This window comes from Bemisia tabaci, chromosome 10 (genome assembly GCF_918797505.1).
Source record: "Bemisia tabaci chromosome 10, PGI_BMITA_v3".
In the NCBI taxonomy this organism is placed as follows: domain Eukaryota; kingdom Metazoa; phylum Arthropoda; class Insecta; order Hemiptera; family Aleyrodidae; genus Bemisia; species Bemisia tabaci.
Window position 1 is genome coordinate 21081116 of NC_092802.1, and position 13712 is coordinate 21094827.

The following is a 13712-nucleotide window of genomic DNA, read 5'->3' on the forward strand; positions in this document are numbered from 1 at the left end:
TTAAAAGCTAATGAGATCACAACATTTATTTATAAAAGCTCTGAGACAATAAATTAACAACAAACAAGTAATGAAAACAAAATTAAAAAAATTGTTTGAAACAATTATAAATTTAAAATCTTTGAGGGGCACTGCAGAATTTTTAAAAAATGGAGTCTTGATAAGTGTCAAAGTTATTCTCATCTAATTTCAATTTTTTTTTTTGGTAAATAACCAATATGGGAACAATGAAAAAAGTCTGTATTACATAATCAAGGCGTGTGCTACTTCTCATCTTCATTCCACTATGACAATAAAGTTGATAAATTTTGTCCACCCGACACATCGGATCTCTTAAAATGTTCTCTTTTCTTTTTCTATTTATTCCATTTACTTGTGTTCCATTGGGCACTAAGCAAGCACAAATGAAACCATAATAAAGGATTTCCTGTTCAGTGAATGTCCTTTACAGATTGCAGCTTTATTTATCTTGAACAAAGCAAACTCCATTCATGGAAAACCCGAAATTAAGTGAGCGTAAATGCCCCTTATCAGGATTTCTCCTTGGTTTTCTTTATGATGGCTTGAGGACCACTATATACAGTGATAAACAGTACCAGAAAACATATTTTGAAAATAAATATTATTACAGAAATAGGAAGAAAATGAATTTCTCCTTTAATTGTTACAATTTTTTCAAGAATAGAATTTTGTGCGCTTACCTCAAATTGAATTGTTGCTAAAAATTATGATTTGTAAGACTAAGACATTGGTTATGCTAGAGTTGCTTCAGGAAAAAAAGACTATTGATATAATGAAACATGTTCTTAATTAAAATTAAAAATGGACAGAGTTTAACAGAAGCACACCAAGACATATCAAGTCCTAACCGAAGAAAAGAAGTTCAAAGTTTTATACCTCCTCAAGACACGATATTGAGGACAAAGTTTATCAACTCCTTTCTGGTTAGATAGATTTTTTTCTCAACTTTAAATTTTCGACAGGAGAAGATTTACAACTATCTGATTTCGAAACAATTCCTGACTCATTTTTTTTCCAAAAAGCGACTTGGTGCATTCCCAATAAACTCGGCCCAATGAAAATTAAAAATTTTGCATGCCTGAATCTTGCATTGAAGTGATTTAAATACATCATTTAGATCACGAGGATTTGACAAAATAATTGATTTGCTTAAAAAAATAGTTAATTCTACGCAAGGTGAACGTAACACTGTCGTCTACCTATGGTTAGCATACCGATTGTCCATAAAATGTGCCTAACGGGCAAGGTAATGCTGAAAATCAGCACTTTGAAGCCATATAAAATATCCACATGTACTTGCAGAACCTTATAACCTCGCTGGTAGGTAAGTGATACTTGATGAATATTAAATTGATTAAATGCTACGAAGGTGCAAAAGCAAAGGTCTACACTGTATTCAGGTTTGAAAGCAACAGACACAAAAAGGAAGAAATCAGAGGCGACCAAAAATGTTACCGGGAATCCTAGCACTTTTTAATTGTATTTCGGCTACGTGGAGAGGACAATCCGATCCCGAATTATCTTAAATATTGACAGGCCCACAAGGGTCAATTCTGGTATTCCCTCCTGCCTGTCCGCCCCTTGAAGAACTAATTAGAAAGCGTGTGGGCTTGTCTGATCTGCAGCATCTCATCTTCAGATTTAATTTTGTCCGTCCTCAGGAAGGAGAACCAGGATTTATAGTAAATTTTATTGAGAAAAAGTGAGCTCTCTTTCTCTGTGGGCAATTACAGATTTACTGAATTAAGAGGGGCAGCTTAAATAATAGGTACTTGTTCGAAAGGCAACAATCTTTCCAAGAGGACAAAATAAATTCCAAAGAGAAAAAGGTACGTTACAAAAACTAATAACATGGCAACGATGATGACTAATTAGTAAAATATTTACACACACCAAATAATGTAACCGCAGGTGACTTGACTCTTCCATTCCATCCAGCCTTGCCTTCAAAATTTAGAACAGGGGAGCCCTCAGATTTTTAGTAGGCACAAACCCGCTACTTTTTTTTGCTTTCTACTTTCTTTGAGCTCCGATACACACGATGATGGATACCAACTTTTGACAGCACACCTGGCGAAGTAAACCCTTCATAAAAGAAAAGGCTGAGCATTGATCTGTAATAGTATGTACCATGATGCTGAAACGCTGAAATCAGGCTGTGCTCTCATGATATAAAATTGATAAATGACAAGAACTGGGACCGAATTTTGTCAAGAAAAATAGGCCTCATTAAATCTACTCAAGATGAGTTGCAACTGCACTTAAGTCCACTTTTGATTGGCTGCTTGTGCAATTTCAGCTTATCAACAGATACTGCATTCCGTTGCTGAAAAGCCAATTACATTGTTTCCGGGCATTAAGTCAGCAGAAGATCGTTCGGTCAGGCTTGCGCTTGTTGATAATTTGTATTCATACAAAAAAATAATGCAGAAAAAACGTTTTGAGATTATTGAGATTTTGGAGATATTGAGATTTTCAGCTTTATGCTGAATTTTCTACGCTAAAAAACTCCAACATACTGTCTTACAACCCATGCGTCCACCGAAATTAGATTGTGCAAGAAACTTGTCTAAAAATTACAATCTAAACGTAACTGACAGGTCTACTGCAAGAGTCTGTTCAAATGCATTTCTTTGTGATTTTGAGAAAATTGAGAACAAGGGTTAAACTAAGGGTTCCACTGAGGGCCGGAAACCTTGATCGCTCGAAAAATTTGTTCCCTTAATTCAAAAAAATTTATGGCTCATTTTTACCTCAGTGAGTACAAGGAATCTGTGCATTACCTCTTTAACTCGAAGGTCGCCTTGTGAGCTTCAAAAAGTTACCTCGGTAAATCGAAAGAATTAGCAAATGGCCTTTAAATTTCAAAGGATTTTTCCTTATCTCAATGAAGTTTGTTCAAGATCTCTGTAACCTGTGGCAGACAATCCTAAAGCTGTCTAGTTATTTATGTGCGGAATGGGCCAAGCGTATGCCCACCTTACATTTCCTTTCATCCTGATCCAGTATACATTAAATGTTTATCGCACTAAATAAGTAAAATAAGAATTAGTGTACATAATATGTTAAGACTAGGTAAATAAACTTAAGTGCACTTGATGACAGTAACTATTTAAAATATAGAAGTTCATAAAATCATCAGTAATTTTATTTTTCATCATTGATTAATCTATGATATTTTTTAGGGCTTCCAAAATCTAAAACCATTTCAGAAGGCGAGGAAAGAGAAAAAAATGCAGTGTGCCAGAGACTTATGTGCCTAATAATGGTGTCTCTCGCAGGGAGAAACGCAACTCAATTGCATTGTTTTACTTTCATGTGCTGTTGCGTTGTCAATATTTCTTATTGACATTTCCATTTTTATAGTAGAACTATTGCATGAATTTGCCTGGAAATTTCCGGCGATCATTTTTTAAACTTGCAAGAAGAGATTCTAAAATGTTCTACAAATATTGAAGCAGGGCAGACGAGATGATATTCTTCCTGCAAGAGACAACGATGTATCAGTATTAATAGTGTGAAAATCTTGGGTAAATTCTGAATAGTTGGCATCTTTTGAAGTCCCAGAATATTAATTTGGCACTAGTCAATTAACTGAAAGAGGTAGGTATTTGACTAAAATTTATAATAATTGATTGTTGCTCCCTGCACACTTTGATAATAGAGGACAAACGACAAAAGAAAATTCATCTTCATTGCGTAGATGAATGTTTTGGACTGGGGGTGAGGGCAATGCAAATTAGTCTTTCTCATTCAAGATTAAAATTACGACTTGAAATTTTTAGAGAATATACATTCAATAGAGAAAAAACTCACAAAAGTTTTATGAGTTTTCCTTATAGAAAATAAAGTATGACAGGAAACCTGTAGCATCGCAAACTAGGATACTATCATCTAAAGATACAGGGAGATCAAAAGTCCTGCAACACTCCTTTAAGCCTCAAGGCTCTTGCTTTTTTTTAGAATGGTCTTCCTAAAATTTTTGGGGGTCCCAAAAGTCGTTTCCTTTGACCTAGGAGCACTCGCAAAATTTCAAGTCTCAATCTCAATTTGTTTCAAAGTTACAGTGCTGATGTCTGGTGCTGGACTTTTGGATCACCTTGTACAAAATAGACTTTGCTCTTGTTATCTGATAGAAAAAAATCTTTTTTCGAGTTCACTTTATCTTGAGGCAAATTTCAGTAGTTGACTCTTATAGATATTTCTTTAGCAAACTGTAATAAAAAGTTAAATTCAAATGCAGCATGATCCATTTTAAGTAAAAAACAAAAGGACATTATTTCTTGTTTCTGGAGTTTTGGCTTCGTTCAAATTTTTCAGAGTACATACTTTATAATTTTCGTTGTAAGAACACTAGAAAGACCTCATGCCCGAGACTGTCATGCAGGGATGCAGAGAGTTCTTAGCCTTCTAATGTTTTGAATTGACCTTCCCATTTTAAAAACTCCTTTCCCCCTGAGAATTTTAAATTGATTTCCTTTTTTTGCTCTACAAATATGTACAAATTTCTGCTATTTGACAAAATTACACGACTTTCTGGGTTTTCAAAATTACAAAATTTTTTAGTCAATTCTACACTTTTTACACGAAGGTGCACTAGTCTTTTCGTTCTTGAAACCCCTTTTTGGGGCTTTCTCGTTTTTGCATGCAGCTAATCGTGGTGACATGGTTGCATAGTTTCTGCATCCCTGCTATCTTGAATACTTGATCTGTACATTTAAGACTATGGAATGTTCAACTTCATCTATGAAGATTATAAAACTCACCCAAGTACTTGATTTGAGAGGAGAATTTTCTACTCTTGCAATTCTTCATCATAAATCTTCCGATATGAGTCAGGAAAACAATGATATTTATATGAACACAAAAAAAAAACGAACTATGCTCATCAACAACTTCAAAATTGTCACTTTCTATGAAAAGAGGGAAATTTTGCGCTTTTCATTTTCCTCTCAGGGGAAACTTGATCAGCAATTTTCATTTCTTACAAGCCCAAGTTAATTTCTAATTTTTAAAAGAGAGTAACTTGCCACAAATTTGGTGGCAATCTAAAATTTTCATCTCTTATTTAAAAAAGGCTGCCACCCTCTTCTTGATCTGGATCTGCATGAGTGCCAATTGGACTTCATTTTGCAATGTAGAACTACAGTTTCTGGCTTATTTTGTAAATGACCTAAGTGTCATTAGTTTTCCAATGCACATAAGTGATTTTACAGATGAGCTAGAAATGGAAATTTCTTATTGCAAAATGTAGTCCAATCCGAAAGAATCAGCCTAGCCGCATCACACGTTGCCCCATTTTCGTCTCAAATTTTACTTTTTCAAGAGAAAACTGATGACATTTTGACTTAAAATTTTATAAGTACATTCTTCAATCTCAAAAAAATTCTTAGAATAGTTGAAGACGGTAATTCGCATAGTTCTGTTTTAAACAAATGTCAATTGAAAGGAAATTGGGCAATGTCTGATGTGATTAGGTTGATTCTGACAGATGATGTTCAGTTGGAGTTACAGTTGCAATGAAAGTAACTATATTGGTTACTGAAAAATTAAATCAATCAAACCGAGAACCAGTTTTGTATGCATATGTTTCCATAAGCTATTCCAGAAAGTTTACAAGGAAAACACCGATTGGTGTATATCCTCATAACAAAAGTTTAACTTCACATACCAAGACAAGGATGATTTCACAGCAATCATTGTAAGTAGAGATGTTATACGATTTTGCTGATGGACTTTTTCCTTTGAATTTTCAATTTATCCCCAAACGTTCAATATGAAGTTGATGGGCTGATGTTGATGACATCGGCACTTCTGAAAGAAAAGAGAACAAATAAAAAATCAGATACAGTGAAGTCAGAGTTACGTTTTTTTTTCTGTACCTAACACACCTTTTAGCAAAAATGCAATAAATCTGGAAGCTGTCCGAGGAGAATTCACAGAATTTTCAAGGAACCAATCTTTTAGACCATTCATTTGTTCTGAAAGACATTTACCATGATAGAGTTTCTGACGATAAACAATTTAAGGCATTCATCAATCAGAGCTTCTAGCAGGGGTACAAAAAGTGCTCAACTGGATGACCGATTGGGGACCATTGGTGCTCACAGGAGAGGCGTGAAGACAGCGCTACTTTATGTAAAGGAGTCTATTGGAACTTCGCGATTTGGCCACTACGTCGCGCTACTCAGAATAGCCGCATATATTTTCCAAAATAATAAAAACCGTAATACTTATTCAAGATTGGAGATCCAGGGGTTATGGCAACATACTTGAGGAACACTCCGTAAAAAAATCTTCTCAAAATTCCCAAAAATAAAGTCTTAACTACGGTGAAAAGTAATTCCCATTGCGGCAATGGGAGAGAGAGAGACAGAACATGAGGGATTCTGTTGCACGCTCGGCCGCCGCCTCTGAGCTGAAAGTTTCAGCCGTACTTTCTCTGCGCTTGTAATTCTAATTCCCAATATTTTTGGCTCAAAAAATCAAGCAAAAATTAATCTATATTTTGTGGATCTGCTTTTTGTAATTCGAGGAATATTATTTCAGTAATCGTCGAAGGAAAGTGAAATTCTCAGTGGTGACTGGTGGTGCTATCTCTAATCTTGAATTATCCCTAATCGAACCCTGGATTCACCTTAAATGCATTATTTTTGAGAAGGAAACTGCTAAGCACATTAATTTTTGCAGAGGCAACTGCACAACATGCCCTTTTAAGCAAAAAAAAATAGTGAAGCGAGCAGTCTCACAGGGACAGTAATGTGAGGACTGCCTCAAAAAAAGTAAAACCAAATAACTTTCTCCATCCCTGACTCCTAGTTTGGGCCATAATTTCTATTGTTCAATGTTATTTCTAAAAATGCATCAATCCACAGGAGTCCTTGAATCAGAGTGCTCTTTGAAGTTTCCGAACAAATCTTCTTGGCCTCAAGAATAAAAATTAATTCTTTTTCTTCTTTCTTTAACTAGGGTATTCAGCCATTACCATAACGAGCACATACTTGAGCAATAAAATAAAAATAAAAATAAAAAATTGTCTCTGCTGGCAGTCAGTCTTCAAAAATCAATTTCCTTCTAAAAATTAATTATGAGGTGGGGTGAAAGGGGGGGGGGGGCTAAACCTTGTTATCCTTCCATAAGGCAAAGGACAAATGATAACAATTCACACTTACTTTTTGCCGAACTTGATGTGAATGAACAAGAAAACCACTCCCAGAAAGATGCAGATACATCCAACGGTGATGTACGCAATCCCCAAGAATGGATTCTTTCCTCCCAGCATTGACGTGTTGGATATGATCAGGCTTTTCGTTCCTTTGAAAGAAGTGACTTGGTAGGCTGAAAAAACAATGTTTGTGAGAGATGATGTCAAGAAAAGAGACAAACCACATTCCTTAAATTCGCGATAAGAGGTTTTAAATATTTTATCATTGAGAAGACTAAAAGATTCAATGGATGCCATGAAATAAAAAAAGATAGAAGTTTGAAATGGTATAAATTGGGTTTCTACTTTTTGTTCTGCATCCTTGTGAAAGGCTAATATTGCGATTAACATCGATGAGGAGATAGTTATCAAAAAATTGTGCATTTCATGACTGTTTCAGTAAAAAAAAAAAAAAAAAAAAAAAAAAAAAAACGTAGCAAAGAAAAAACGACAGCTGCAACTTAAACAAAAATTTGCTTGGTAGCCTTTATTTTTAGTGGCAATAATGGAGTCATATCTGCTTCGCCAATATTTTTTGTCATTTGCAACAATCAGTCGGAGGCAAAATGCCTTAGAGGTAGGTAATGTGGATTTTTTCCATGGTTCCATGAAATAACTTGAAAACAAGGCAAAACTTCACAATGGAAAACTTCAGAAATTGATTCTCTGAAGAAGTTAATGAACAAGGAGGGTCACTGATTTGATGAATTTTTTGATTGAAGTAAGAAGAAACGATTGAAAAATTATTTTCAAGACATTCTAAAAACAATGGACGGTGGTGAAGAAGAGACATGTTACAGACCACATCATTTTAAGGCCTACCATTTCAAAAATTTCCTTAAAGAAATTTATCAATGGACCACCAAACAACATACGAATTTAAGCAATTTGATACACGCATCCTGTTCAAATTTCCATTAAGAACATGATTCATGAGACAAAAATTACTTCTAAAAAATTAACTAACCAAAAAATTAACTCTTACTCAAGATATCAACTTTTTTAGTAGTGGTTGCAAAAAATTTGATTTCCTGCTCACAAAAAAAAACCAGAGACTACGTTCATCAGATCACACACTCCCACAGTTTTTGCAGGCTTCTTAATTGAGTGGTGTCCTGTCCCCACCCTCTGTTGTTAAAAGTGTAAATAATGTGTAACAACTGAGCCAAAGCGCCAGGATTGAGGTTTCCATATTTTCATACTGCGAAGACTGTTACAGTAACGTTTGGTGTGAAGTTGAGTAAATTGTAGTATTTTTATGAACGGAAAATTTACATTTATGCCTAAAAAAACGTTGATGTCTTCGCTAAGAGCTACTTTCGCTAACTTTTGTTGTACAAATCATGCTCAATGTAAAATCTTGATGAGGAACAAATATCAAAGTGCTTGAGTTTGCACCTTGTCCAGTGGTTCATTACGCTGTTAGAAATAAATGCAGTTAATACTTACAATATTTGACTATCAATTCGTAGTCACCTTGGGGCAAACCACCATTAAAATCTTTTGCAGAGTGATCAACCCGTCTGTACAACTTGCGGAATGTTGGTAGCGCTGCTGTTCTCATCCAAACTATGAAATCCTCATTCTGAAGACCATTATTTTCTGGGATTAGAGGATCCAGTTCCCAAACATTCTTTTTCCAATCCTTAGGCTTTGCAAATTGGCTGAAAGCTGCAAAAGAAAGTAATCCAGCTTAAATGATCTCCAAGAAGACTTCGCAAATCAATGTTATACTTAATATGTTTCACTAAATTACTGTGAGGTGAATGGTGTGGATTTTAAATGCCATTGGGATCTGGCACCGAAAATTATGATTTCGAACTTAAACATTATTACGACTTTTGATTTTCATTGTTTTTGCTCAATAGGCCTCGACAAGATCTGATTTGGTAAAATATGTCACAAATTTTCCCTCCAAAATCTTACAAGACATTTCACACGACAGAAAGTTCGGAAATCAACTCTTGTATGAAATATTATTAAGTATTTTTAACATTGGTCAAATGAAGCTTAGATTATATTTGTTCAAATGACATCGTTTGTAATTTTGCTTTTAATCAATGTTAATTGTGAACATTCATGCGCATCTGGTTTAGGGGTTCATTTCTAGATTTCTTGCTGCATGATTTGTGATGTTGGCGACCCAATCACTTGGAGGAAAGTGCACAAACATGACTATGGCCACTGAATGACTCAAAGATGCGAGTTTCACAGCGAAAAATATCGAATACTAACCTGTTTTCAAGTCGCCGGGGGGATTTTTAAACTTGTACTCTTTGTCGGATGGCCAGGCTATTCCTGTCCGCAGTAATGGAACAGAAGCATTTAATGTCTTTGAAAACAAACTCAACTCATCTGAAAATGAAGAGGAAAAGAAAACCATGAGTACGTTTATTTTGAGAGGAAAGAAATTCCTTCAAGTCACTAAAAGTAAAGCTTTTAGTCACTAAGAATCCAAATGCACAAATCTCCAAGTTTTGCATTGCAAAGATTATGGGCATTGAAAATAATAGTACCACGTAAAAACTTGAAAAATCGTTGTTATCGAAACAAAGGAACGTACCTGAATTATCAGGTTACAGAATCTACTTAAAGAACTGTTTTTACACCCTCAAATGATGGTGCGATTTCTGCCTCAAATTTTGCTGATTTTCGACAATAATCCATGGAAAAATCGGTGAAATACGCAGTACAAAAATGTCCAATAGTTTCCAAGTAAAAATAGAACTTGTGCAAACTGATCAAAATAAATAGCTTTCTCTATCCTTAGAAAAGCTCTTCGACAAACTTTTCGGGTTTCTCACAAAATTTTGCTTCAGAAAACTTTACTGTAACCCTGGAAAAGTTCTTTGCCATTGCCCTATTCTAAAGTCTAATAAGTTGCCAGGGAGTATAATTGCAATACATAAATTAAGTGTGCTTGAAATATGTACCTAGAAATTCAAAACCCTACTGCACAGTTCTCTGCAGTTGCATTGTGGAAAAAAAAATAGTTAGACTAGGCATTTAAATAGTTTTCTAGATACAAATATATAATTATTACATATTTTCTCTTGAGATTTTCCACTAGACAGATATTTTAAGTGGCACTTAATAAAATCACGGGTTTTATCATGCTCTTGCGGCGATTGAACACTTGGAGTTGCATTGATGAATAGATGAGTTATAAACCTCTCACACAAGAGGACTGTTGGAGTTTTAGTGCTTACCATTGAATAAGGAATTGGCAATAGCGCCACACGGTGCAATTGGTTTTTTACCGTCCTTCGTATAAGCATAAGGTTCGCAGTCAGATGAGGGCTCTGAGCTGAGTTTCCCCAGAAGTTGGAAATCATCTCGCGATTTCACGTAGCGACGATGATTTTGATAGTAGTTCGAGAGTCCGTAGTAAATGTATACATTCGTCTGAAATGAGGAACAATGATGAGATTATGATGCCTACTCTGAACAAATCAGGGTGAGAACTTGAACTTCCTAGGATATCATAGTGTCTTAATACTGCTCCTTTACTGCTCCATAGGCTCTTTAGGAGTAGCATATCAAAAGTGAGGTTAGAGAAACATAAATCTTGATGGCAATTTTTTAAAATTTCCGTTCTCCTACTTTTTTTTTTACACAAGTGGCCAACCTTGTAGCTTGCAGATTCCACAGGATGTTCTTTTTGCTAAAAGATAAAGTCAAAAATATTTGTCAAGAAAAGACAATGAGTACTTAATCATTTAAAAAAATAAAGTTTTACAGGAAGTTTGCAACACGGAAAGCTAAAATAAGTGTTTTTCTTGTGTTACAATGGATCAGTTGCGACGGTCAAATCGTGCTTCAATGATTCAAATTCATTGATTAGTAAAAATTAATTAGACTGTCCCAATGAAAAATTTCCATCAATGAGTAGATTTCAGACTTGCCTGTGACAAACCCTTTCTCCACAAAATACAGGGTGTCCCAGGATTAAATACGAATATTGAAGGAGTCGATTCTTTGGGTCAAAAACAGACGTTTTTGAGTTATAAATTTTTTTCCTAAAACGCTTTCCTTGGGCGCTATGACTCCTCAAAATTGGAAGAAAAAAATCATCTTTTTAACACAGCAGCAATGTTTATCAACCAATATTAATGAAAATTGGTATCTGGGAGTAATTTATAGCATTCTTTTCATTTTTGACCTCTAAAAAAGGTAAAACTCATTTTAAGGGGGTTTAGGGGGGTACCAAACGTAAAAGAGGCCAAAATTAATGTTTCTAGCGACAACAATTGATTTTGGACGGCACCACAACATTCAGCGTTGAAAAATATTGAGAAAATTTCCCCTGCATTTTTTCGCTATAACTCATCGTTTTCGAGATAATAGGGACAAATAGGGAATAACAGGAGCTGATGATAGGGGGATAATGGGGCCCCCACGAAAGCGTTTTTCGAAAAAAAGTTATACCACAAAAATGTCTTCTTTTGACCCACAGAATCGATTCCTTCAATATTCGTACTTAATCCTGGGACACCCTGTATAGTGACGACTAAGGGGTTACCTCAATTGGAATCGCCATGGACAAATGGGCTTATCAGGCACTTTTAATCAAAATTGACTTTAGTGAGTAGTTGAAGGATGATATGAGATGACTTAAAAAAGCAAAAACTTACTCTGAAGAGATCATCAAGTGTAAACGGAACCTTGCATTGGCAGGTAGCACCAGAGGAGTTAGTAACAATGTCTGAACATTTCTTCCCACTTACAATATCAGTGCAATAGGTGTAATCAATAACCTTCTCTTGAACCTGAGAAAAATCAATTCATTTATTTTCGTTAAATTTTGCACTGATTAAAGAACAAAGAGCTTGAGGAAGATAATTATTTATTTCGATAGCCATTTATAGCTAAGCATTTTTCACGCTGTGTAGGTAGTTAGACGCATTTTTGTCTCAAATGAGGAGGTCAAATGAAAAAATTTGCTGTGATCAATTTGACAACGGCTCAAAGTTTTAAACTGTAATAAACGTAACTGGTGGCTCAGCAGAGTTTCAAAGTGTAATGCTGTAAGATGTTCAGTTGGTTTGGTGAGACTTAAAATGAGTCTTTATTTTTGGAAAAGGATCATTTACACAACCTCCCTCAAAAATTACATCAGGGTTAACTATAGACTCCATAGTGCTTACAAAAAATCAACATTTAGAACCGTCTTTGATCAGGTTGCTAACACGTTCATGTAAGCTTAACATCAGATTCCTTTAGATCAAATCTTGACTCCTCCTTCCTAGGATCCAGAGGTGACCTCTGAGGTCTTTGGTTACTGCCATTGGTAAAAGTAATGAGACTGTGAGAAAATGAATGATTTTTTACCGATTGAGATAGATGAAGTAGTCCAACGCCAATGGGAATGAAAACTACTCCGATTGCAAAGAAAGTTGGCAAAACTGAGCTTGCTGTGAGAATTGGCTGCCATGCAGGTAGTCTTTGTTGTTTGAACTTGTTGGCTGAAACATGAAATTTAACCATTTCTCAAAGTCATCATTCTTAGTTCTTCGTTCTAAAAGAAAATCAATGCAGGGCTTGAAACCCCGATTATCTCAATTATTGAAATTTGCAAATGACTAAGAAGGCTATTGGGATTTCTAAATAAATAGAATCCACTCTTGAGCTTGAAATTTTTGCAGAGTAGTGCTCAATTCAGTGATAAACGATAATCTTACAAGAATGCATTCGATTCAATTCATTAATTCTTTATACCACACATTAACATAATTACAATAACTGCTTTGTCCCTCATGTTGTGTAGCGACAATTATCTACAAAATCCTCGCTGCAGAGATTCGGCTAGAATCAGCAACTTGATACTTGATAATGACTCTTTTCAGTTTATATGACTGAGATGAATCAATGGTCATCCTTTCAAAAATTAGTATGCCAACTTAGTGCTGAATTAAATACTCAAGTATCCAATGATAACTTTCTCCAGCTGTTATTGAAAGTGATCAAAAAGAGCACATTTGTGCTTAAAATTATAAAAAAATTGTGTCTTACAACTTAAAGCCAATGTGTAAGTGAGAGAGAGAGATGATTCTTTAAAAAATTTGTTAAATTGATGATTCATTATGTATATGGGAGTGCCGAGGGTGTGGGTAACCAACGATTCATAACGAACCATCATTCCCAATGAATGCATACAGCAAAAAAATAATGTGTAAAGATTGATCATAAAAATCTAGTGAAAAAGAGTTTGAAATATTGTAGATTACCAAAAGGTCTTTTACTCCTGCCAGGGGTATCAGGAACTCTGGCTGATGTTGAAGGTTGGTCCATATTTTCTTCAGTTGCTCATAGACTGGCGCAAAATTAACTAAGGAAATAATCGAGAAAGGTTAGAGATGTATATTTTCACATGATATCACGAAAGGCGCCCTGAAAATTGATAACATTTACCAATGAACAGGGAATGACGACCCGACAATCAACTTGATTAAAAAAGTCAATAATTTTCAGTTAACCTCAAAATTTT

At 35.1% G+C, this 13712-nt stretch overlaps 1 protein-coding gene across 1 annotated transcript; it reads right to left on the reverse strand.

Moving 5' to 3' along the window:
* Positions 1-13712, reverse strand: Cdc50 (cell cycle control protein 50A). The gene is made up of 8 exons (XM_019052792.2): positions 13453-13712; positions 12557-12690; positions 11860-11994; positions 10435-10630; positions 9461-9580; positions 8675-8896; positions 7194-7359; positions 1-5835 (listed from the first exon to the last, which is right to left on the reverse strand). The coding sequence occupies exons 1-8, from the start codon at positions 13514-13516 to the stop codon at positions 5793-5795; spliced, it is 1080 nt and encodes a 359-aa protein (XP_018908337.2). The 5' UTR covers positions 13517-13712; the 3' UTR covers positions 1-5792.